Consider the following 26,500-nt stretch of genomic DNA (forward strand, 5'->3'; position numbering starts at 1 on the left):
ACACAGCTTTCCAGAGAAGAATTGCTACAATATCTCATCTGCCAGAAAAAGTCAATGTCTTGGCAGGCTCTTTATGAAATTGAACAGCTCAGATACTTTGTCATATTCTCTACCATGTATCTGACAGTCAAGATGTTATCACTAAATCTACTCAAAGCTGAGTAACTTTGTCAATAGAGGTATCCACATGTTCTTCCCTCTAAGTGCCTGCATATCTACTTGATGACCTACAGTTCAGCTTCTGGCCTTAGCTATGGAATCACTGATGGTTAAGGTGAACTAGAGGATGTCAGCTCCCACCACCTTAATATGCTGGCAAAACTTGATGTCTGTGACAGTGTGCAACATCATTTGCTTAGACTGAGGCCACATCCAAACCTGTTCCTGGCCCAAAAATTTAAAACTTAATTAACTTGACATTTAGAATGAGAGATCATGTTCAGTCAGTAACCAAAACAGCTACCGTATTTGGGAAATCACATGGAAATGGTTTCATTGAACTGCAATTCATATATAGCAATTTTTTGTCCTGTGTGCTACACACAAGAAAGTTGGAAGCTGAAGTGTTATTGCTCATACAGCTTGACTGTGCATGCTTCAAATTTTTAATTATTTACATTGATGAACAAATGCATATCATCCAACATCCCTTTTCTCTGAACAGAAAGCTGGGTTTTAAAGATATCCTTTACACCTAAATTTACTTTCCAACTGTGATTCAAAGAGGTTGGAGTCAATGTAGTACAATTTAAGGTGATGTATTAAACATATATTTCTGCAAATCATAACATATACTTCTATTTTATATTGCACAATCATTCATTTCATTAAACTTTTTTATGAAAAGAAAAGGTATTTTATGTCTATTTTAATCCAAGTACAATAAGCAGATACTAGCTTAACTAATACTAAGTTTACATCTTGAGGAAAAGAATGAACATGTTCAGAACTTGATGGTTAAGTTGTGCCTGATATATTTAACTAAAGAAAAGTAACCCTGTATTCCTATATGTGCAGAATAAGCGATTGTCTAGATACTTGCTTATTTATTGTTGTAGTAGTTTGTTTTGAAGAGCAAATCAAGACATAATATGTTGCTTGATAGAGTCTTCTCGTCTTGCCTATAAAACAAGCTGCATGTTGTTGACATACAGGAAGGCCAAAATCTCATTGCTGCTCTTAACCTTCAGCCTAAATCTGCATGCTTACATGCTTTTTTTTTTTTAGTTATTACATCACCCACTAGTTCATAGCTCTGCCTTCAGAATTCTTAGTTTTCTTATGCCAGGGTTAAAGACATAGTCAAAAATGTGGACTTTACTGGTAACATACCAGAGTCTTTTCAACCTCAGGCAGGAAATGCAAACTGGCTTAGACTAAACAGACATAAAAGGCCTCTTATAAACATAGTCTTCACCTGTTTATACTTTAAACATTCAGGTTTGCATCTCTAGACTCTGAAACTAATAAAGCACACTCTATTTAAGGTTTACCATGCTTCAGACCTTTTTCAGTTAGTTTCAGAAGCAGCCTAGTTTTATGCAGGTCAGTATACTTGCTTTAGTCTTTTAATACCATTCAGTATATTGTGTTTCTTTAAACCTGTTTTACACATATTTATGTATTTGCAGGTTTGTGGCTTTGATCATCTGTTATACATGCCAGCAATAATATGGTCTTCACCATTTGAAAGCGCTTGTTCTTGCTGTGCAATCCTTTTTTCATGTTCACATTCAGGTTAAGATTCATGTCTCCAAAGTCTAGTTTATTGTTGGTTGCACAGCATGGTAATGCTAAAATATTGTTTTAATTTTATGTGATACCAGGAACCTTATAAATCATCATAACAGGAGAAGGATAGTGAAGTATTCTGCTATCAATTTTCTTATTTTTTATTTCCTGTGATTCATATGAAATAAGGTAGATAATTGTAAGTAAAGAAATTAATCTAAAATATGTAATGAAGCCAACGAAAAGATGCTCAATGCTTTTGCTACATGATAATTCAACTTAAAAGGGTTCTGGTTCTAAACCTCAAGAGTTTTCACACGTGTATCACCAAGAGTGATGTTTTAGGTACAAACATTGAGCTAACAACAACTTGTTTTACTTTGTGCCCCTATCAGGAAATAAAAACTTAGGATATTCATGTTTATTGACTTAAGCAGGACTAGGCCCTCAAAACACCATTTATTAACATGGCTAGGGTTGGAACTATATGATCTTTGAGCTCCCTTCCAACCCAACCCATTCTATGATTCATACGTAAATTTTGGTTTATTAGCCTGCTTTATAAGGAAAAAAAAAATTAAATCCATGGCATAATCATTACTTTCTCTTTATTCCCCAACCAGCAGCACATACCTTAAGCTTCTTTACACTTGTGCAAGGATCATTGGAGAAACTTTCAGTGTCTGAAATCTCGATGTCTTCACCATACAGGACACCCGTCAGATCATTCCTCACCTGTCAGAAGTTGAGAACAAAGCAAACTAGTGAACTGACAGTAAGGAAGCAGATGGACTACATATATCACTGTAATGACAAGCAATGATCTTGATGATCACTGCACCCGTGGTTTTTTTTTTCCATTTTGCCTAAAATTGGATCAAGACACTGTTCTTTTTACCTCCATAATCTACCATCAACAGGTCTACTACATTAAGAGCTTTACTACGTATGACAAAAAGTTCACAGTGGGCATCACTGTGCATCACGGGGATGGACAATTCTTTTATATTTCTAGTGCTGTTAAGACCAAAATATTTCTTGCAGCCAAAGTGATGTCTAAGACTGTATAAACGGAAAAGACTCATCAAGGAAACTCTTATGTTTTCTCAGTGCTGAAGGCTGATTTGAGTCTGTCAGCTGGTCTAAGCACGAATCAGCAGAGCTCAGCTTGCTTCTGTTAGGGATTGGCAAAGCTTAAAGCACTTATTTGTGCCTTCCCCCTTTCTTAGAGCATGGATCTCGCTGCATGGGGCAGCGAGTGGTATGGTTTGTGCAAGGCTGACACAAGCAAACATCTATCAATAGATTTTATCACCTGTGGTTTTTTATAGTGGTGAGACTGTTCTCTTTGAGCTGCCTAATAGCACAAAGAAGCCAGAAAGTATGCAAGTAATTTGGTTTACAGATGTAGGGTGGGTTTTTTTTCATATAACTACTTCAAGGTTTTCTGTCTTAAACACTCATGGTTTTCCTCCAGTCACATGACTGCAAAAACAGAATTTCACATTACTGTTCATAATAGATGAGCAAATATAATTTTATCTGGAGACCAAAATGAAGAGAACAGCACCCCAATTTTAATTTAATACAATTTTGAATACACTCATTGCCCTGATTGTCTTTTTTATTTCTTATATCAGAAACAGGACAAGAAAAGCATGGAGCAAAACATGTATCTCAAACAGAAAATACAATACATGGAAGAGAAATACATGTGATATTAAAGAGGAAAATTTAGAAGCGTATAAATCATATACTGATACTTTCCAATGACCCTCTCTATGGAATGTTGGAATTACAGATTTTCAGTCTCCCTCCTAACCCTCATTTTCCTTGGATTCTTTGAGCAAGAAGCACAGTCCATTCAAAACAGTCTAAAATGTTTCGATATGCTGCAACATGGTCAAGTAAAGAAGAGGAAGTGGTCTCTGTCCTTCAGGAGTAGGAACTTCTTCATTTGAACTGAAATAACCATAATGTTTATATAAAGGGAAGACATTTTATCCATGCAAAAATAAGACCCAGCTATGGCTAGATTTGCTGGGAGGAAAGTCTGTCACACTCATGCCTAAGTATATAGCAAAAGAAAGGGGATGCACTGAGACATGCAAGGTCACAGGTGAGACTTCCGAGCTCTGCTGCCAGATTTGCTTTCAAGACAAACTCATCTCTTCAGGAATCCTTCAGCCTTTCTTTAATATATATTTGTATCATCCCAACCTATACATAGTACTGGCTCTGCTGGGTGTATTTCATACTTTTATGGTTACCATGCATTTAGATTTTTTTCAGTATGGTGCTTAGCTGTTAAAATAGCAGCACAGCTAAGAGGAATGTTAAAGCCATCTTTGTGGTTTTGCAAATTCCTTCATGACAAAGCAGCATAATCTGGTTTTTGTAATGTAGTAATTGCATTAATTGATCCTCAAACAACTTTTCTTCTCTTCCCTTTAAGCTGGTTTTGCCAAGCATCTTAGTTGACCAGTGATGTATTCCCTGAACTGGCTGGCTTAATTACTTCTTTCATGGCCTCTGCTTCATCTTACCCCTTTTACCCATGCTTTAAAATTGCTAAGACACATTTTTACATTATAACCTTTTACCCAGATGAAAACAAGTGGACATACAGGGGGGGTTTATTAAAAAATATTTTATTTTACAGAAGCACAGTCAAAATGTTCAGCCTACCAAGATTTCAGTTATATCATTCATCCTTTTGTAATGTTATAACCACTTTTTAAGTGCATTCTGTGACAATGTATTCATTGTCAAAAAATGATCAGTAGTGGCTCCTTTTTCTGCTAGCATACTAGTAAAATGAATGACTGATATTTTATCAATGCCATTAAGTGCTCTTTATGAGACACATCTTTTTCAGGACAAAGAAAAATTGCTTTTCTGAAACAAACCATCAGTGATAACAAAAGAAAATAGACCTCTCTTCATCCTGGTTTAGCAGATGTCTAAAATCATTCTACCTAGTATGAAAGTTCACTAAAACTATCCTAAGTTACTTAGGAAAAGTAAACTTTTCCTTAGCTATCAGAACTGTACTTTCCAAAGGCATACAACTCCTCATATGTTTCTACGCCTTACATCCTTATTGTCCCACCTTCTTCTGTAAATTGCAGGTTTGCTTTTCTGATATTGTCCCGATGAATTTTTTTCTGGATTATTTCTAGTCTTTCTTTTAATCTCAAGAGACTAGATTAACATTACTCAGCTGATTTGGGTAGAACCAGCTGATTTACCATACACAGTTTAGTCAAATTAGGCCACTATTAACCTGAGAAAAATGGTAAAAAACCCACATTAGATCTTACTAAAATGGACTGACACTTACACATAGGTTTCAGTGAAGGACACAAGGCTGACATTTGGTAAGACTTCAGACTGTCTACTGACTTGCTGTGATTCCTTCCCTGCAGAACTTGTTCATGAACTTTGTAACTGAAGGTATTCAATTGGATATTTTTCTTTTTCTGAGCAACACTTACATCATTTCAGACACAGAGAAATTTCTTTGGCACCTCCTGCCCCATCTGCTGGAGCTCCACTACTCTGTGGCTTCAGAGCTCTTAGACTTTTCACTGAACTAGTGATTAACCTCCCAAAAGACACACCTTATTAGATTTAGTGCCAGAGAAGATGGAAACCTTTTCTCTTCACTGCCACAATCTGATATTGGATGCTTGTCAGACGCATCTGTTGTGGAGATTTTGCCAAGAGAAAGGTGTCTCTTTCCCATTATCACAGCAAGATACTAGGAGCTATTTACAAGGTTTACATTATTTTTCTAGAAGACTTAATAGGTGGCTTTTTCCCACTTTCAATGCTATGACCAAGTCTGAAAAATCTCATCTTGTGCTAGGTCTGGGGGCATTTCCACTACATTTTCCAGTCTTTTTTTTTCCTATTTGCATACCTTTTTGTCACCTTTCGCAGATTCTTTTCTTTCTTTCTAAAGATGCTAAATATCCCACAGAACTGAAATTTGTAATTTTCTTCCAACAGAAGTTCTTAATTTCTTTCAAATAACTTCAACTACAGAATCTTCTGATTTGGATCTGCATCCAACATCAGATGTTGCACAGCCTCACCTCCAGTTTTAGTTCTGCCAAATCCTGTAGCAAATGTTGCAATTCTGAATTCAATTTGTGAAACTCAGAATAGAAAATGCTGCATGTTTTGTTTTAACAGATGCTTGCAGTCCTGTAAAGACTATCATCACTGGTGTCAAGAAGCTATAGCTCAGCAGTAACTGTTTCATTTCACCACCTCTGTGTAAAGAAAGCTATAAAATACTATACTTCTGCTTCTTTATTGTGTAGAATACGATAATTTCAACTGGAGGTGACTGCTGCAGAAAGTTGTAACAAAAGTGCATTAAGCTCTGGTGGGGATCTGCAGTTCTTCAGTAAATCTTGCATTGATTTTAAAATACAGTAGTATAATTCCACATGGCTTTATTCCCTTATTAACATTCATATAAATAGTCCCTTATCCATTCATATAAATTTTATACACCTTAAGGACACCAACATTTCATCTTCCCAAAACAGGGACTACAGACCTGAGCATCCAGAAACCTGGAAGGTTTCACAAACGAGTGCTTAGAGACCCTAGTCCTCCACTCACAGAAAAAAAAAAAGAGTACTTTTACACTGCTCTGTGTACAAACCTGGATAAAAGCTGTATTTCACCATATTACATATTTAATAGATCTATGTATGGTAAACTTTCAAAATTACGGGGGTGTAAATACGTTTTCCTAGCAGCAAGCTCCAAACAATGAAGGGTTTACATCAGTTTTCAAGAACAAAAGGATGACCCTTGTGCCTGAGGCAGTGGTCAGGATGCAAGAGAGCTGCCTTATATCCCTCATTCTGACAGAGCTGCTCTGCAGTACAGCTCATATAACCTAAAAAAGATTTGAAATTTCGCTACCAAATCTGGCTGCATCCTTTTTGTGCAAAGTGGATGGCAGCAATACTTGTCTACCTCATAGCTGTTCTATGAAATTCAGTGATGTTTGAGAGGTAAACAACAAAGTTCCTGACCCTGCACCTGCAAAGGAGGAAACACAGGGATTTTGAGGAGCCAGGAACTTGTGTTGCCAAGGAAGAAATCAATTTCTTTAATCTCCAGCAAATTGAGAGAGTACACAGAATGACTAAATGGGCTGGGGAAAAAAAAATGGAAAAAAAAGTAGTCTAGATGGGACCAAATTACAACACTCTTGTGTCTGTATCAGGAAGGACAGATTTAGGTTTAAGGAAAGGAAGTGAATGTTTGGGAGCAACACTGGTCAGCTGCTCCCAAAGAAACAGGGATGTGAGTGTAACAACAAAGCCACCAGACCAGGGACTTCACCGGTCAGCATCCCAGTGAATGAACCCCGACAAGCTCAGCAAAAAACAGCCAGTTTCAGCCATGAGGCTAGACCTCCAGGCAGGTTCACAGCAATATAGCAGGTCCAGGATAAAGCTGGGAATGTCCATCTGCAAGTCCAGGACAGGATCGCATCTGGTGAGAATAAGCAGGGTCAGCCATAGACCTGTGATTGCTGGGCAGGTTCATACTGACAAGGCAGGTCTCTGAGGACAAGCCAGGAAATGGGTCAAAACCAACAGGGTCCATCCCAGGAATGTCTGGGATAAAGAAAGAGAGTAACCAGCACACCCAGTCCATGGGGAAGCAGGGACTAAGTGTCAGGCTGTTCCGAAATGTGGTCTTGGGTGGGATGAGGGGAGGCTTTGAGGGCCAGCCAGGGGCAGAAAGGGATTTTGGTGTTCTCGGGGCCCTGACACTGACTTTCAGCTGTTGTCACACTTTTTTATGACCTCCATATGATGATTCTCCACCTACAATCCCTACCTCACAAGGATGTAAAAGTGTATTGATTTTGTTTTAGGTGAGCAGACATTGCTCACTTCAGTGGGATCATTACTCACCAGTACTAAATAGCTAGAATTCACTTGATGACAACATTTCATTTTTCTCAAGGCAATTTTAATCCCTTTTCCCCGGGAAAACAGAAAAGAAAGGCAAAATTCATGACAAATTGTCAATCTAACAACGATAGTTCAGATTCAGGGGTCTCCACCGATCAACAGTTCAAACTGGGTTTCAGATTATACTTTAAGGCACAGTTTGCTCATTTAATCCTAACTCTGCCAGTTACAAAATAAATTTAATAATTTTTAGATTAATCATACTACTTTGCTTTTAACAGATATTTCCGATGACCTTTTGGTTCACTAAAGCTGCATGTAAGTACTGCAAGCTAAATCCTTGTTGTTCAGGGCGGCCTAATCCTACCAGATGTTGATCATAAGAGACTCCTAATGAATGAGAACTGGTCAGACCAGATGGATTATACAGTCAGATATTTTACTGAGATTTCCTGCTGCTGAGATTTATACTGTGTAGTTTAAAATGTTGTTCTGTAGGAGTTTCAGCACAGGGATATAAATGTATGTGTATGAAACAAATGCATGAATTATAAGGAAAAAAATCCTCATTACATGAACAAAACGTAAATCGTGAGTAATTGCAGATTACGATTTCTGGGATTAGTAAAGATAGAGAGCTCTTACCATATATGATGCATTGCAAACAAAATTATCCCTATTTTTGTTCCAATGAAACAAACACATTACTCACATTTAGAGGCTTAGAAACACTAAGGGAAACTTACTTTCAGGAAATATTGTATCTGGAGCAGAGAAACTGTGTACTACTACATACTGGTATTTTCTATTGCCCTTAGACATAGAAGAAAATTAAGTTATACTTTCACTGATACACACACCACTTGGGATTACAAAAATAAAAGAGGAAGTAGAACCTTATTTTGAGCACAGAGGCAACACAAAACAAAAGATAAAGCATAGATAAACTGAAAGAAACAAGTGAAATATTATAGGTATTAGGAAAGACCCACTTACAGGAAAATTTAAGTATATCTTATTGTGTGAAGGAGGAATAGAATCAGAGGTGTTCTGGATTTCCTTTTTGATTCAATAGAAATCTGATTATTTTTTCTTTTTAAATAAAACCACATATTGTGTTTGGTTTTCAGGGTGAGGGGAAGGGAAGAAGGAACCCTGGAATACTGAGTTTTTTACTTGGGAAAACTGGCAGCATAGGCTTTCAAGAAAATATTACTTTTTTTTCATTGAAAGAGGGCTTTAGCACCTAGATCTAACCTGGAAACAAATGCAATCAATCTAACTCTTGCCTGCAAGAACCATCTGAGCATTTTAGATTGATTGTTTTCAACTGCAGCACTAATAATAATAACCACAACAATAACAGAACAAAAATAAGGTATTCTATTGGTTTAATTTTTTTCTTATATAACATGTTCCAGCTTAAAAAAATGCCAATTTTCATCCTTTCTGCCTGGGTTGTCAACATGGTAAATATGACTTCACATAAAACCCCATACATGCCTATCACATTTAAACATAAACTTTAATAAAGTCACATATAAAATGCTCTATTTTTTTTCCCAAATTCTCTAAAGTAGAAAACTTTCATTCTCATGGGTTTGGGTTTTTTTTTCGGTCACAGAAATAATGAACTGATGTTAAACATAACAGCTGTGGACAAAAAGAATTATTAGAAACACAGGGTTCTTGTGGTAGGAGGGATGTTTGTTTCAGATATTTAAGTTGACTTACAAACAGTTTGAGTTAGAAGGTGCCTTCTCTGCACCAAAAACGATAAAATCAATCCATCCTATCAAGAGGTGGTTCACTTGCTATCAGGTATTTGAAGACGCCAACATATTACAGTGAAATAAAAATGTGACTAGGTAAAAGAAACAGGGATCTGCACCATGACAATGTATGAACAGATTCAGTTCCACTTAATCTACAATCATGTTAAAGACCTGCACAACAGCAGGACTTTGAGCAGCCTGAAGAAACAAATTCTGTCCAGTAGGACTGGATTGCTAAAACAAGTAAACACACAACTTCCCCCTAATACAGCAGGGATGGAAAAGGCAGGGTTCCATTCTTACAAGAAAAAATGCACCGTGCATTGCAAAGCCAGAAAGGATCCCAAAGACAGTAGGCAATGACTCAAAGTTAATGGTATATGATGTAAGATTTCAGGGGTGTTAAAGGACAAGCTGAAGAAGAAAATATACTCCTGATTCCATCAGTGTGACAAACCCTCTATAAAACTGAAGGCAATATGATTCTGGTTGCTTCCAGATAAATAGGAGAACCACTCTTCTACAAGTTCATCACACTTGACTCTTAGAGATAGAAGAACAAATGCACAGGGTCTGGAGATAATAATATTATATGGCAGTAATTATTATGCTAGGTATTATGAAAATAAATAGAGGCGATATTGAGAATAGATTATTTAACAGTTGGTAAACCAATGACAGTAGCATAAGTAATTAAGCAAGAAATGAGAAATCTTTGCTATTTTATTATTATGTGTGGAGTGCAAATAGAGCATAGAATGCAAAATACAGAATATATATCTTCTTCTAACAAAATTTCACAAACTTCAGAGTATGTGTTTAGACAAACAAATACTTACAGAAATAATAAAAAAAAAAACCCAAACTACTTAAAGTGTGTAGTAAATCTGCTCCACTTTGGTTAATTTGATCTAGATTTGGAAATAAGGGCAGGACAAGAAAGTCTCATGCTATCACAGAAAAAAAGAATAAATCACATCTTAGAAAGCTATAATGAATTTCTTTCAAAGCACACACTATTACACTACCTACAAAAAAACCTATTTAGCAGTTTTCATGTATTAAATAGACTGTTTACTGAAACAAAAATTAGGGAATCAACATCCAATTACGTGATAATAGGTGGACAACATACAGTATTTGTAATTCTTTCATATGCACATATTTCAAAGACATTTATTACTGAGAAAAAGTCAATTTACTAAACAATTCTGAGACAATTCATTGAGAAAGTGGGATGATTTTGGCTGAAACAGTTCATTTTCTTCATAGTAGCTAGCAATGGGTCCGTGTTTTAGATTTGTGCTGAAAACTGTGTTGACACAAGGATGTTTTCATTACTACTGAGCAGTGCATACACAGAGCAAAGGTCTTTGCTGCTTCTCATCCCACCCTACCAGTGAGGAGGCTGGGGGTGCACAGGAAGCTGGGAGTGGACAAAGCCAGGACAACTGGCCCCAACTGACCAAATGGATATTCCATACCATATCACATCATGCTTGACATTTAAGGGTCTGGGGGAGGAAGAAAGACGAGGTGCTGTTTGGATTGATGGTGTTTGTCTTCCCAAGTAATCATTACACATGCTGGAGCCCTGCTTTCCTGGAGATAGCTGAATACCTGCCTGCCTGTGGGAAGTGGAGGATAAATTCCTTGTTCTGCTTTGCTTGAGTGTATAGTGTTGTCTTACCTATTGAACTGTCTTTATTTCAATCCACGAGTTTTCATAGAGTCATAGAATCTTTAAGGTTGGAAAAGACCTCCAAGGTCATCATGTCCAATTGTCAACACAACACCATTATGTCTGCTAAACCATGTCCTGGGGTGCCACATCTACATCTTTTTTGAACACCTCCAGGGATGGTGACTCTGCCACCTCACTAAGCAGCCTGTTCCAATGCCTGACCACCCTTTTGGTGAAGAAATTTTTCCTCATATCCAATCTAAATCTTCCCTGGTGCAACTTGAGGCCATTTCCTCTTTTACTATAACGAGTTACTTTGGAGAAGAGACCAACCCCCACCTGTCTACAACCTCCTTTGAGGTAGTTGTAGACAGCAATAAGGTCTCCCCTTTGCCTCTTCTTCTGCAGAGTGAAAAACCCAAGTTCCCTCAGCCACTTCCCATAAGACATGCTACAGACCCTTTATCAGCTTTCTTGCTCTTCTCTGGCCATGCTCTAGCATGCTTTTCCTTCTACTCTTCTGATTTTCTCCGCAGTACTGCCAGGGAAATTAGTGGCTGTGTGGGCTGGCCAGGGTTAAAGCGTGACGGGGGATATTAAAAAAAAGCAAAAAGAACTGTAATTAGACATTGTTTAAGAAAATGTTCTAAGTTCCAAAAGAGTTATTACTAAAGGAAGCATCTTTATGTGAAATCCTCTGTGATTAAGCAGAATGAAAGCAGAAGTAACATACAGTCTCCACATCCTTGACGGATGCAATATTTTTTATTCCAGCACTAACTAGGAAAGGTGCTACATGGGTATCTCCAAAGTTAAGATAAATGGGCATTTCTAAGGAATGAGTCATCTCATCCATAAATAGATGTCTAAAGCAGGTGAGATGAATTGCACCCTGGAAGTGCTTCTCTCTTCTCTCCATTAACCGTTAATGGAGCTTAGATGACTGAGATACAGACAGTTACAGGCAGTTGAACTGTAGCTAAATCCCTGTCTCTAAATGGTTTTCCAGTACCAGTAGCACCCACTGAAACTTAGAAACCCCAAAGAATCTTTACCTTCATAAAAAGTTCTGAGGACAGGTTGAGAGGAGTGGGCTACTTCCCTACATCCTTTCTCAATCTGACCACCCAACCACTGAAGGAGAACACACAGGTGCTTCTTTTACTTGGCTGGTAGAGGAGGTTTGTACAAATCATAACTTTTGTGAAAATCTTGAAAATCTTTTTGTATCTGGGATTTTTTTCTTCCCGAAATCCCACGCCAACTTTGAAGTTTTACCATACACTAAGCTGCTGTACTGAAACTATAGTTATTTACTAATGGTTTAATTGCACCAGACTCAGGGGACTATGTCAATATTTATGAAAACCTCTGTATCCAGGAGCAAGTGTTGTTATCAGCTGGAAAGTACAAATACAAGCCTCAGCAGGAAACTAAAAAGAAAGAACTGTTCACCTAGAATAAAAAATGGATGGCATTTTGATGAAGGGGAGATTATAGAAAATATACCTATGAGAATACAGACAATATGAAATTATTACTATTTCAATAACCCTCCAAAATAGCAAATCACATTCCTGAAACTTCTAAATGCAGAAAGGTCAGCAATATCAAGCTAATATATAATTCTGTTCCATGTCTGCACTATGGGAATAGGCGTCCTCATTGCAATTCACTGGGGTATTTGGCCTTAGGCCTTTTAGGAGTGGAGGGACAGGTTTGCTTAAAATTCAAGAACAATTTAATAAAGCGTTTCATTAACTTACTTTCCACCCAGAATTGTGCTGCTCCAAACAATTTTGTTTAGGACAACGTTGTAAAAAAATACAAACCAACAAACAACCCCTGTGGTTTAAACTTTGTAAGTCTATGTATTTTTTTCTTCCAGGTGAAAAAGGGAAAACAGACAATACTTCAGGGATACAAAATCATCACATAATTATGTTTCACCAAATTATAATATCTGTAGGCACAAATATTTTATCATATGAGCCATGCTTTAGCCCCATGTTCCTTCCTTCTGCAAAAGTTACCTTCAATTTATTCTGAGCAAATAAGTTTTGCTAAATTAAAAAACTAAGTTACACTCTAAATGGAGTGATACTGCTGAACAGAAACAAGTAATCATGAGATTTCATGTTTCCCCCTCTTTTTGTCCATTCTGTATCATTTACATTCAAAGAACTCTTTTCACTTGCACGGATCTATTAAACTGTGCCATTCTTTTCTGCTTTCTTATGACTGGAATTTCACAGCACATTGTACTGAGGTCTCTAACTTTAATCCATTTGGACACTTAAGTTGGAATAAGCTAAACTGACGATACTGGGCACCAAAATAGCAATGCACTTCTACACAGTTTTATGTATGGAAATTTCATACTAATGTTTAACTTTCCAAAATAATTCAAAAGCCTTCTGGAGTCTTTAAAGTAAGAAGCCTAACATACTGACTTTCTTGTGTCTTACATACTCAGAGCCTCACTAATACCATTCCTGTGATCAATAGGATTATCATCTGAGGAAACAAGTGATTTGCAAATGCCCACATTCTGCACATTCAAGCCTTGCTGATCTAATCATTCTGTCAAAATGCCTCAGGATCAGCTCTCTGTGACACACACCTTCTTTTTCTTCATTCATTTTTGTAATGCAAAACCCTCAAAATTTTAAAATAAATAAATGAATAAATTTTAAAAAGAAAAACATTTAAAATAAATATTTGTTTTTAAAACACAAATATTTATGAAGCACAAATTTCTTTTGCATCCTTTTTTTTTGTAAGACCTGGCAAACTAGCATCAGCTCAGACCTTCTAAGGCAGGAGTGTGAATCTGGCTATAATTATTGGTAACAAAAGTTTGCACTTCACTCACTGTGAAGAACTAAAAAAAATCTCATTCCTTCTCATTTTCAAGCCTACAATCCAGAAGGCTGAAATTCACAATTTTAGTAGTTGAGTCTTCACAATGGGGACCGCATCCTTCCCTTTAGATCTCCTCACACTACTCCATCTTTCAAATAACACACTATCTTACAGGCTAGCTGACAGGCTACATAACATAGAATATTTGAGGAAAAAGACCTTCCCCACACTCACAACATTATTTCATCTACAGAAAGGACTTCCGTAAATTCCACGTGTAAATCCCAACTGGTGCCCAATATTGTTAACTTACTTGTTAGCGCATTCAGACCTACCTATTTTGTATTACTTTCACAATGAGCTATAAAGCTTCTCATAAGAAACTCATTTTCAATTGATGCTGCAAGAAGGTTCAAATGGCCAAACACAACTAATACATTTTCTATTTGGGAAATTCATTACACAGCGCAGTAACCTCTGACAAAGGATCTATGCCTTTTCTGCAGTCTTCAAGCACACTGTAACAGAAAATTTGCCCTAAGTAAGAGCTAAAGATCCAGATACCATGATGACCTGACTAAAGTAAAAGTAACCACTGATCTGTGTCCTTCCCTTTTCTTTTCTGGGCCAACAGTGCACCCAAGAATACCAACTAAGGTTTTAAATAAATTCGGGGTGAACCTTCAACACAAGCCTTCCTCCATCTCACCTGCAGGTTAAAAATAATTTTTTTTTAACTTCTTCAATCTCTAAGGAAGAGATATCAAGAACACTGAAGCACTGATTTCTGTGGAAGCTATCTCTGCAGAAGGAGAGAGCTGTGTGGTGGCTATGCATCATCCATCTTTGACTACTGCTGCTATCAGGTAAGAATGGCAGCAGCCAAATTCTGTCCTACTATTAATCTGCCAACTATTATTCATGTAGGAAACCTCACTTGAGTCTGTCTGTCAGGGAATGCTTCCTGAAGAAATGTCTTGATTTTACTGTTCTGTTTCCAAACAAAAAAGAACAGAGGCAATCCTAGAAAATGTCAGGAAAGCACATTAAGTGGAAGCAGATCACGTGCAAAATTAATGATATATAACGTTTAGTTAGCATGATAATGCCACCCATTGCCTCAGGAAAAGGATGAAATGGAAAATAAAGCTGGCAAATTCAAGAGTAATTAAAGACACCCAGGCAGACAATTTCAACTACTCAAATCTATTTTGAAAAGGTGCCATACATTTGATACAAAATCAAATTGTGCTTTTTCTGGGAAGCCCACAGAGTTTTCCCCTGCCCATTATATGCAGTGGCAAGTTGAAGTTCAAGGCTGCTTAAAGGATCAAGAAAGTTGCTCCAAGTCTGCAACAGAAAAAACAGCTGATGTTCAAATGACACTCGCGGGCATAAGGTGAGCTACAGCAGTTGCTGTCATCTGGGGAGAAGCAAGTTACAGGCTAAACTATTATTTTTGCTTCTAATCTCTCTTTCTCTCTACCCATCCATTCCCCTAGGAACTGATAATGACACTATCATCTATTACACTGCTGATTCTCCCAAATTCATCATGAGAGACGTGAATGTCCTCTGCTAAAGGCTTTGGAGACTGTGCAGTTGTGTTAAAAACACCCCAGAACTTGAAAATTTGCATAAGCCCTAACCACATTCTTTTTGGAAAGGAGGCATTTAGATAAGCAAGCTAGTTAATAGCTCCATGAATGTATGCTAATTAAATTAATCCAGTCAATATATGCTATGTTAACTTTAAATCACATTGACTTTTTGATCTAATTTAAAGTAAGGAAAATCAAGATAAGGTAATGTTTCTATTAGAACATTTTCTTCCTATTTTCTGGGACTGTTAGATGATTAACCATTATTTTAGGGTTTAGGGATTACTACCTGGTCCTCCACATTAAAGAAGATACAGATATATTAATTTATTTTTTGAATATTGAAAAAAACCTTGCAGCAACATTTCCTTCAATGGTGTATGACTGTTATTTCACACTTTATTTACTTCAGAATCCTCAGAAGGATGCCATATGGTGGTGATAATTTACTGTACTTGAGCGTCTCAGTTTGATTCACATACTTCCTCCATTGAGATTTCAGTTGTCAGCTGAAGCCGTACTCCAGTTACCTGTGAAATGTCCTTCTAGAAAAGACATTTTCCCCTGGCTCTTGCACACATCTTTTTGAACCTGTTAATGCCTTGGTTAATTGCTCTTGTACTTCCTTTTCTCCTTTGGCAGACTTCTATATTCTGCAAGTGTTTCCTTCTAATATATCCTCCTTAAGCTTTTGAAATCACAACAATTATTGGTATGCCTTATATTAAGTCCTTTGTAAATAAATTCTGACCATTATTCTATACTATTCTGAACACTATTCAAAGCAGGCATTATGCTGCACCTTGGCATGCTGTCCCAAGAAGCCTTACTGTGGTTGCACTCATTCTTACAGCAACGTAGTCAAAAATACCATGGTGGCATCTTTTAATTTCATTGGCTTCACATTCTCTTTTCCTACAGAGATATCTTCTAGGGTCACGGTAACACAAGCTGTCTGGCTTAAGACAGTAAAGTCAACTTTATCTATGGCTGGAAAAGGACACAAAAATATAAGCAGTTTAATGGTACCGACTGAGATGACTTCCTTAATTCCTTATGGAAACCAGAAGGCAAAATCTTCTGTGTTACCTGAGAATTACTCAAAGTGTTTTACCCTACAAATTAAGCAAGCAGTTTCATTCTGTGTCCTTGGGCAACTTGTTGGCAACTTCAGATGGTGAAAATTATATCTGTCTGCTATGGATTGTGGATATCTCCTTGGCTGTGCGTGCTGACACTTTCTATTGCCACTGCCCTTTTCAGTCTAACATTATGGATTGTGGCTAGAATTCACAGAACACCTGGAATCAGACTTTACCCTTCTGTATCCCCACAAGAAGGAGCAACAATCCGGCATGAAAAAACATTCTGTACCTTCGTAAGAACATGTAATGCTTTATTTTAGCTCTCTCGGGGAGGAGAGAATACATGCGGTGTCATATTAAGGCTTATGCATTTGACTTCACTGGAATTGAACCGTCCCCTTAAAAATAATTTCTATCTGTTTTATATACATTCCATACCATTTGTTATATGTCTTTAATTGATCTAAAAGATAATAGCATTTAGCTTTTTTTTTTTTTTAACATTATTATCCTGTGAAACTAATCTCCCTCCTTTAAAGAAGAAAAAGACCTAGAAGCAAAAGGAATAATCCCAGTAGCCCATGTGAGCAAATTCTGTCCTGGATCGGACTGGGGGTCAGGAGAAAGGCATTCATTTTGTTTAGATGAAGGTCTTTTACAGAACACTTCTGTTAAAGCTGTGCAGGCATTTCTAAATTTAGAATTGTTGATCTTGTGATTTGAATAATCCTTTAAAGTTCCATTTATTTATTAATTTTAATAAATTTAAATTAATTTGAGAGACTTTGGTGGATAGTATCTGGAGAAGCTTGTTTCCCTGGAACTGGGGGCACTCCAAAATGCCAGAAGTGTAGTTGATATGAGAGCTTTTAAAACACCACCATATCTCTATAGCAGACTTTTCACCATTTCTACTGACCATTCATCACTAATTTGTGTGAATAAATGTTTTATGTATCAATCCATTGACAAGGATCCAGAATCTCCTCTCCATTACAGGAGCAAATCAAATCAAGGGGAACTTGAACGTTACTACTGATATTTGTGTCTAAAAAGGTCTACTAGACAAAGGAGGAGAAGAATCCTTCCCCTTTCTCTCCCTCTCTCCCTGAAAATTCCCTAGGTTACCAGATGATGAGATACTCCTAAGTGTGGTCTGAAAGGAGAAGAGAAATTAAGAAAATAAGAATATAATTTAATGCAGTGCATCTCTTGGATCTCCTATCCTTTCTCCAAACTGTTACACGGTAGAGCTTAATAGATTCATTTTCAGCTTTACAAGGGGAAGTGACATCCAAGTGTTTTCATACAATGTCATGGTTTGAAAAGAACCTACGTGGGTCTTTTTCCTAAGGCTATTTATCTTAGGGTAAACAATGATATCATGAAGTTGAGCAACTTCCTCCCTAGAAGCTATATGTTTTCACAGGCCTATGACTGAAGATGCTTTTCCCCTTCCCTAGAAGATGGATCCTACTGTACCCTGGTAAAACCGATTTCTCAAAGCAAGTCCCATGGTCTAAGTAGCCAAACCCCTGGCTGTAGCACCACTCCTGTAACTATTTATTGATTTGCTAGATTCAACTGGCCCTTTCAAACCCCTTCCCTTTCACTAGGAGATCTGATAAAAAAGACACGCAGACTCCAGGGTTCCTCACCATTGCATCCAGGGCTATGTAATCCTTCTTGATACTCCTCAGATTGCTCCTGGCTGTATCAACGGTGACCACATGAAAAAACAGCAGCAGTGAGTGAACTGTATGAGGCTCAGTAGTCTCTTGGTGACTCCTGGTAAGAAGCACACATCTCTAGAGTGTGTCAGGTCAGCAAATGGGTGTCTCCGTATCTCTCAGAAGAAAGGCCACTACTACTATTACCCATCACCTTTTCTAAATTGCTCTGGTCATTATATGGGGAGCAGGTTGGGCAACCTTATTCAGCTCCAGCACCTCTCCGGATGTGGCGGGTCTTCCTCTTCATTCTACAGAGCAGTGCAGTGGTTCTGCAAGGGCACCTCAGGCTTTGGGGAACGTCTCTTCCTCCTGCTGGTTCTTGTGGTTGCAAGATTCCATTCTTCTGCATTGTTGGCTTCCCTCCCTTTGAGGGAGAGGGGGAAAGAATGCCAATATTTCTTTCTTCAAGTCATCCAACAGTATTTGCTAACAAAAGAATGGACTTCAGTTTGTCCCCATATTTCCATGCATTATTTCAGCCATTTTTACCGCAGCAGGAAGAACAGATGTTCCCCAATGGGATGTGGCTTTTTATCTTTTGCTATTAAGGAAGAAACTTAGAAGGTGCTTTTAAACATTTATCATTATGTTTAGTTATGTAAAGTACTAGACTATCACATGACTTTACTGAAAAAAAATTGTAGAGGTTTGTCTTCATGTTCTGGTCATGATGGCTTCAATCAATAGCTATCAATAGCTACTGCCTCAAGGCACAACATACACTTAGGGCAAGAATCATTATTAGCAATAGTAACTAGCTGTAAATCTATATTTCAAATAGTCTTCTTAATAATTTTGCTCTCTTTTTTTTGGCTGACTTCCTGTCAGGTCTGGTTAGCTTGTCGTTTTTACCCATAATGTGGCTGATGAAGAGCTCAGACTAGCAGTAAAAGTGTCAGCTCTGCAATTTTCTTCTCATTCCCTTGTGCTGGCATTATCAGCATTATCTTCAATCTGCAGTTTCTTTGCAGGAATCTTTTTAAGCCACTTGTCCATTTTGTAGTTTAGTTAAAACTAGATAATATAATCCATAAATCCACTTAACTGGGCACGCACAAACTGTGATACATCACAATACACTGAAAGTGAATGACTCAGTGAGGACACCACTGCCGAGCCTTCCATGTTGAGGAATACCCACTCTTCCCTTAGGGCATCTCATGAACCCTACATAATCATCTGACGTATGGACTGTCTGTATATTAAATATTAGCAAACTCATTTTTTTCCTTTTTTTTTTTAGATAAATATAAATGGAAGTTTCCTACACCCCAACAGATCATCTTGCACAGCCCCTGGGGTATAGATTTCCCCATTTGGAGAGCACTGCTCTATTGGATTCTTGGCCCTACTCACACCTTGGTGGGCACAGTTCAGAGGTTGCCTGGATATACCTGGATTGCAGCATGGATTGAAGGCAACCTGTGCCCACCAGCAAAAAGACATACACTTCAAGACATATGCTTATGAAAAAGACATATGCTTAAAGTACCTAGAGTCCTTATACAGTCCTCTCAAGACTAGAGATAGCCAATTCTATCCAGTTTTTCCACTAAAAGCAATGCCAAGAAAATCCTCAAAATTCAGAGGAAAACCGTAAGATTGATTTGCAATTTGGAAATAGACTATACAGTAAGAGAGCAAATGAGTTCTAAGATGGATTAAGACAGAACTGAATCATGATGATACAGTCTGTACATGATAAATTACCTACTTAAGGAGATTTTCTAACTCCAATCTCTTTAACCTAGCAGACAAAAATACATAAAATATAGTGGCTGAAAGTTAAAGATGAAATAAGAGATGTTTTTCCATGTGTATCACTAGCCATTAGGACAGTGACAAAAAATATGGTACATTTCCCAGCCTTCTGGTGTTCTTGAGCACAAATACATAGGAGACAACAGGATTATACATCCATGAGTTAGATTCTACAGCATTTTTCTTTAGGAAACCAAGAAAATATCTGCACTTTGACTGTGGAACAACAATTGCATGTTAGAAATATAATTAAGCTTTCATATCTAGAACTTGTTACTGGCAACCACTTTAATCCCCACATCCAAAATTAATCTTGATTTACTTGCACCTTAGTGTCTATGTTGACAAAATGAGAATAGCCATAGATAAAACAATTTCAAGTCTTTTTAACTATTAAAAATCCACGGATGAAAACCACTGCTGATTTCAATGTCACTGGCAGGAACCTGAGCACAAAGCAGTAACATGATGTCTGGCTGGAATGAAGTTACGAAGTCAATGTTCCTCACAGCAGCTTGTGTGGTGCTGTGCTTTGCATTTGTGGCTAAACCAGGGGCAGTAATCCACCGTTGATCTGGCTGTGGCTCAACAATGCTTGCACAGTGTCAAGGCCTTCTCTTTCCCCACCCCCAGAAGTCAGTAAGCTGGGGGTAGGTAAGATGTTGGGAGGGGACAGCTGGGGACAGTCGACCAACACTAACCAAAGGGATATTCTATACCATGTGACATCAGGCTCAGCAACAAAAACTCAGGGACAGATTTTTACACAATATTACACAATGCTGTATTAAGACTGACTGATACTTAACAGGCTTTATAAAGAGAAAAAGTTAATGCCACAAGGGAATGTATCAATCGTTCAGTCTGAACTCCTGCTTTAGTCAGAAAGTGCTGCATCACAACCACGTAATGGAGGCAGACAGAATCTCAGCCCTAATAAACAAAAGCTTGTTTCGAAGTCCTTTCTGTCTTGGAGACAGGTGAGAACTTTTTATTGCAGACATATTCTCAGGACCACACTTGCAATCTCAAGCCCCATCGAGTTTAGCATTTGTTTATCAAGTAAACACATTTAGCTTTCTTTTTTTCACACATAAAAGTTTGCAGACAGACCTAAATACGGCTCAGAATGTTCTTCTCCCTTGCACTGCTGACTGAAATTCAAACTTCCATACTGTGCACATCTGAAAATACCTGCATTATTTTTCCTTCTTTCATTCTTGTATTAAATTTTACAGGAAAGAGGTCTTTCCTACTGATAACTGAAAATGTATGTGCATTTAATACTAGTCTACAGTTTCATTTTAAATTGATATAGAATTTCTGCCACTGTATCAAAGGATCTGCTAGTCTTGTTTAAGGTTACTTGGATTTGTCATAAATGTAAATCATTTCATGAATTATCACTGGCAACTAAACATGCATTCAGCAGAAGTGATATTTCATCAAGAGAAATAAAAATTAATCTGTTTAAGTGCATTTAACCCTTCACTTCTTACAGAAATACATAAAGCCAGTATTCAGATCCCAGGTATGTTCCATATTTCAGTCAGAGCTGTCTGGCTTGTTTAATTACTGCCACTAAACTCCAAAAGCTGAGAATAGCTGTCACAACACAGCAACCCTCTATTGTATTTTTTGGTAAGGGACTATTAACAAGGGAGGCTAGAGGAAGTGCTAAGAGGCTAGCATCTGGAAAAGACATTAAATGTTGATGCTCATGGTCTGTTGTGCTCAGAAGTAACAACTGGTGAGTTATGTGCTCGTTCCTGAAGGAGAATGGGGTGTTTAACTTTCCCCCTTATTCCCAAGGCATGTGATAACCCATATCCTTCAGGTTCCAAGTATGTGGAACTGGACTGCTTCACTGTCAGCTTTATGGTAGTTTCTCCCTGGACTACTCCTTGGTTGGAAAAAAATCAGAATTAAGTGTTGCTTTTCCTGCAAGGTATAACACTGTATATGCATGGAAAATATTCCTTGAGTTGATAAGAAATGGCTTTGTCCATTTCCTTATGCTGACTGAGTGGTAGCAAACTCACATCACAGTGTCACCTCTTCTCTGATGCTGCCAAACTCAGCCAAACTGTCACCCATCCTGCAGAGGAGATCTACGTGTCCAGGCTGCTCTTTCACAATAGAGGGCAGCCCAATCCCACTCATTCTTTGCCTGTGTTTCCTGTAAAGCTTGCATCCAGCCACTTCAGAATACCACCCATGTTAATTCTGACACATTCTCTCAGTTAATCCAGTGTTGGAGCCTGGTGGCTGCACATGCAGCTCATGTTCCTCCTTGTTTCCCAGGATGTATGCATCTGTGTACATTTGAGGCAGGTGTCCCTTCACCCTGCTTTACTGCTCCTGAAGTCTCTCTTGTTGCCATCACCCTGCACCCCATCCTTTTGACCCCTGCCTACCACTAGCTCACTCAACCATGACTCAAACTCCCTCCACTGCAGTTCCTAGTTTAGCCAACACAAAGCAATAGGAATCTGGACAGTATTACTGTTGAGGGAGGAGGTATTTTTTTACTGAGAAACCTCAAGGTGAGAGGTGCTGTCATGGTTTAGCTCCAGCCAGAAGCTGAACACCACTCAGCAGCTGGCTCACTGCCCCTGGGCAAGATGGGGAGAAGCATGGTGAGGGAGACAAAGGCAAACCTCGTGAGTACCTCCTGAGTTGGGATAAGGACAAATTACTGAGGCAGCAAAGGGAGGAGGATACAACAACAGGACTTGTAACAGAATATAGTGGTGATACACAATGCCTTTTCTCAACAAAAACCACAGAACTCAGACTGCAATCCCAAATTATTATCTTAGGCCTGACATCACTGTTTAGGTGTCTGACATGGCACAAAATGACTCTCATACAGACAGCGATTCCTGTGAGTGACAGGTGCATTCTGGCCCTGAGTCATCGGTTGTGCTGTCAGGTTCTTAGCTCATCATGAAAGCTGAAGCTTTACATGGGCTGCATACCTTTAGTACAGTGAATATGTAACAGGACTGTGAGTATAAGAGGACCAAGTCTGAATCTGTTCTTCTTTCTTATAAAAAAGAGAAAAGTTCTGTTCTACCAAGCCTATTCAGAACCAATCTTTACCTAGTATTCTATTAAAAAATTTGCCGGAGTATTGGTCAACAATATACAAGAATCTTGCCTAAGAAAGGAAGGTAAACTTAAGAAATCAATGGCAAATACTTTATGTGGAAAAAACACAAGCAAACAAGCAATGCAAAGCATTTTAAGGGCACAAAGTTTAAGCTAAACAAGGCAGGCAGATTGGGGGGGATTTCTTTAGTATGTGTTTGTAAAGCTGCACAAAGGAAAAGTAATTCCAAGAGAAGACGAAAAGCTGAAAACAATTAGTCTCCAGGGGAAAGGGTGTTGACAAGTTCTTGCTTTTTGCCTTTGACAAGCACTTGTCCTAACCTGTCTAATATTCATATAAAAAAAAGCATCCACGAAACTGGTAGTGATGGAGCCATCACAGAAACCTTCATAGTAAATACCATGGTTTTTCATTTCAGCAAGTTGGATGAGCGAAGCAAAGATGGTCTGAGGACAGACCTCAGGACCGATTGGAGAAGACTGACAAGGGTAACACAGAGCATTTGTCTGTTCCACCAGTGCAAGAGCAAACACTTTTGCAGTCATTAGACCTGACAGAGGCAAAAAAAAAATGATATTTTTACTAGGCTGCAGGCAAATTAGTTTGCTAGTACATCAGGACATCATACAAGCTGAAATTAAACAAATAAAACTAAAGTGAGGAAAACAACTGGAAAGCAAAAGAAGAGCTGAAGGCTACAGAGTATACTGCAGCCTATCATAATCAAAAGATAATTCAGATATTTCCCTTTTCTCCTTCTCCAGGGCATACCATTTCAGTGTGATGCAGACAGCCCAACAATCTCCAGTATTACAAGGAACATAATTTTTCAGTATAGTCAAAGAAATATATCAGAGCTGGGAACTTCGCAAGCAACACACGGCATGAGCACAGCAATTTGGATCAGTGCTAGCCTAGGGGGTCTCTGAACTCATGTATTCTTACTGTGATTATCAAGACTGGATACAAAACCATATAGTAAAAATGCAGATTTATAGAATTTTTTCAAACCATTTTCAGACAGATTTTCCTCCCTAATACCTTCTTGTTAGTAATTTTAATGATGATATAAATTGCTGGTTTACAGTCTTAGAGAGAGAAGACACGTCAACACCTTAGTGAAGCTGGGCAATGATGTAAATGGCTTTGAGGAAATGAAAGGACACAGTTTTCACTGATAAAGGTGCTGCCACTAGATTCTGCAACACAGAATCACTGTAGATAGATGAAGGATACAGTAAGACCATACCTGAAGCACATGCAACCTCAACAGACAGCAGAATCACAGAAGGGAAGGTTACAAGCTGGAGGCGTGACAAGATTCAGAGGAGTTCAGCACAAATCAAGGGGGGAAAGTGAGCCAAGTAAGATTAAAAAAAAAATCCTGCTTCCTTCTCAATGACAGCAAACAAGTCTTACTGCACCCTGTGCTTGAAGGCAAGAGGAACTGTGGAGGAGTAGGGTTCTAAATTGAATAGTAGGTTTGCTTTATGAATGGATTCTTGCTTCTGCAAGATGTCACAGTTTCAGCAATCACCATGCAAAGCACCACTCCAGATAACTGCAAAGCCACAGCCTCCTCATTCTCACACACACGAGTAATGTGTTCTTCTAAATACTCTTGCATACTTCCTTATTTGGAAAGGTAACTGTCCCCTAGGGTATGCAAATGAGATGGCCTAACAGCCTCCCCCAGTCACAGTCACAGAATTCTGTAGGTAGGAAGGGACCTTTGAGAGGTCATCTAGTCCAACTCCCCTGCAGTAAGCAGGGACACATTTAACTACAGCAGGTTGCTCGGAGCTTCATCAAGTCTGATCCTGAATGTCTCCAGGGATGGGGCCTCCACCACCTCTCTAGGAGGCCTGTTCCAGGAAAGAATTTCTTCCTAATATCTATCTACCCTCACAGGGAAGAATTTCTTCCTAATAACTACTCTTTTTTAGTTTAAGCCCATTGCCCCTCGTACTGTTGCTACATTCCCTTACAAACAGCTCCTCCAGAGATTTCCTGTAGGGCCATTCAGGAACTGGAAGGCCGCTATAAGGTCTCCCCTGAGCCTTTTCTTCTCCAGGATGAACAACCCCAATTCGCTCAGCCTGAAACACCAGGTATCAGTCCTTGATACCTGTGTTCTGTCTGGCAAGTTGCATTTGATCACAGAGTATTAAGGGAGTTTTGGCCTGCCCATTAGGACCTACAATATGCCATGTACTGTCTTGTCTCTCATGGTGCAGTTTTAGCTTCCCTCAGCAACCCCTATTTAGACTGGGAATACAAAACATGTCAGAACAAATCTCCACTATGTCTATATGCTGCAAACAAAGACACAGTAAAGATGCTCCTGCTCATGTCACATTACTTACTGTCCACATCTAAGGAACAACTAGAACAGTCTCTGCAGGAGAAAGACCAACATCTGCTCATTTCTTGTCATTCACACAACTGGCAGCTCAATGGACATATACAGGCTGAACCTTAAAAAAACGTTTTGTAAATGAAATGTTCTCTGCAACACTATCTGTTCTCTAATCCTCCTCCCTCTAGTACACGTGCAATTTGTGGAATGAAGTACAGGAATTCACCACCCACCATCCTCCCTCAGAGCAGTGCAGAGCAAATCAAGCATTTCTTGCTATGCATCTGTTTAAAAGTATCTGGACACATTCCTTGTTTTCCACCTACATTGTACCCTTCTGGAATGGGCTGTGCTCCCATTTATTACAGTATCTAAAGTACGTGGAGTTACTGCCAGAAAAGGATGCAGATGTCTGCCACTCTGATGATTAGGGCTCCGTCCTGGTGGTGCGCTGACATGCGTTTGAATTCCTTTCAGGGGACTCGAAGGGAAAAGAGAATTTCCACTTCCTTGGTGTGTTCTTGAAGGAAAAGCTAAGGCAAAAATATAATCATCTGCAGAAGTAGCTTTCTGATAGAAAGATTTGACCTCCATCCAGCCTTCGAAGTACAGGTTGTAGATCTCTGGGTCCAGAAAAAGATTCAGGGATGTGAATCCTGAATGCAGAGAAACACATCTCTACAGCCTCAGAGGAAGGCTTTAACTGCCTGGAAAGTGGCAGAATTTATAATACACAGAAACCTCCAGGCTGACTCTTGGCTACCTTTGCTAGTTCCTCAGTCTGTGTGGAGTCATCTCTGAGTCTAATTTTGGGGATGTATCCAAAATCTGTTTATC

At 38.5% G+C, this 26,500-nt stretch overlaps 1 protein-coding gene across 1 annotated transcript in view; it reads right to left on the minus strand.

The window, feature by feature from the left end:
• Positions 1 to 26,500, minus strand: part of GABBR2 (gamma-aminobutyric acid type B receptor subunit 2) — a gene marked incomplete at both ends in the record, with an annotated part of 476,157 nt that overhangs the window by 249,959 nt on the left and 199,698 nt on the right. Inside the window, one exon of the mRNA XM_084260450.1 lies at positions 2,365 to 2,466. Within this exon, the coding sequence (XP_084116576.1) occupies positions 2,365 to 2,466 (102 nt within the window). The remainder of the gene's footprint in view (positions 1 to 2,364; positions 2,467 to 26,500) is intronic.

This window comes from Gallinula chloropus, assembly GCF_964237585.1.
Source record: "Gallinula chloropus genome assembly, chromosome: 2".
Taxonomy (NCBI): Eukaryota; Metazoa; Chordata; class Aves; order Gruiformes; family Rallidae; genus Gallinula; species Gallinula chloropus.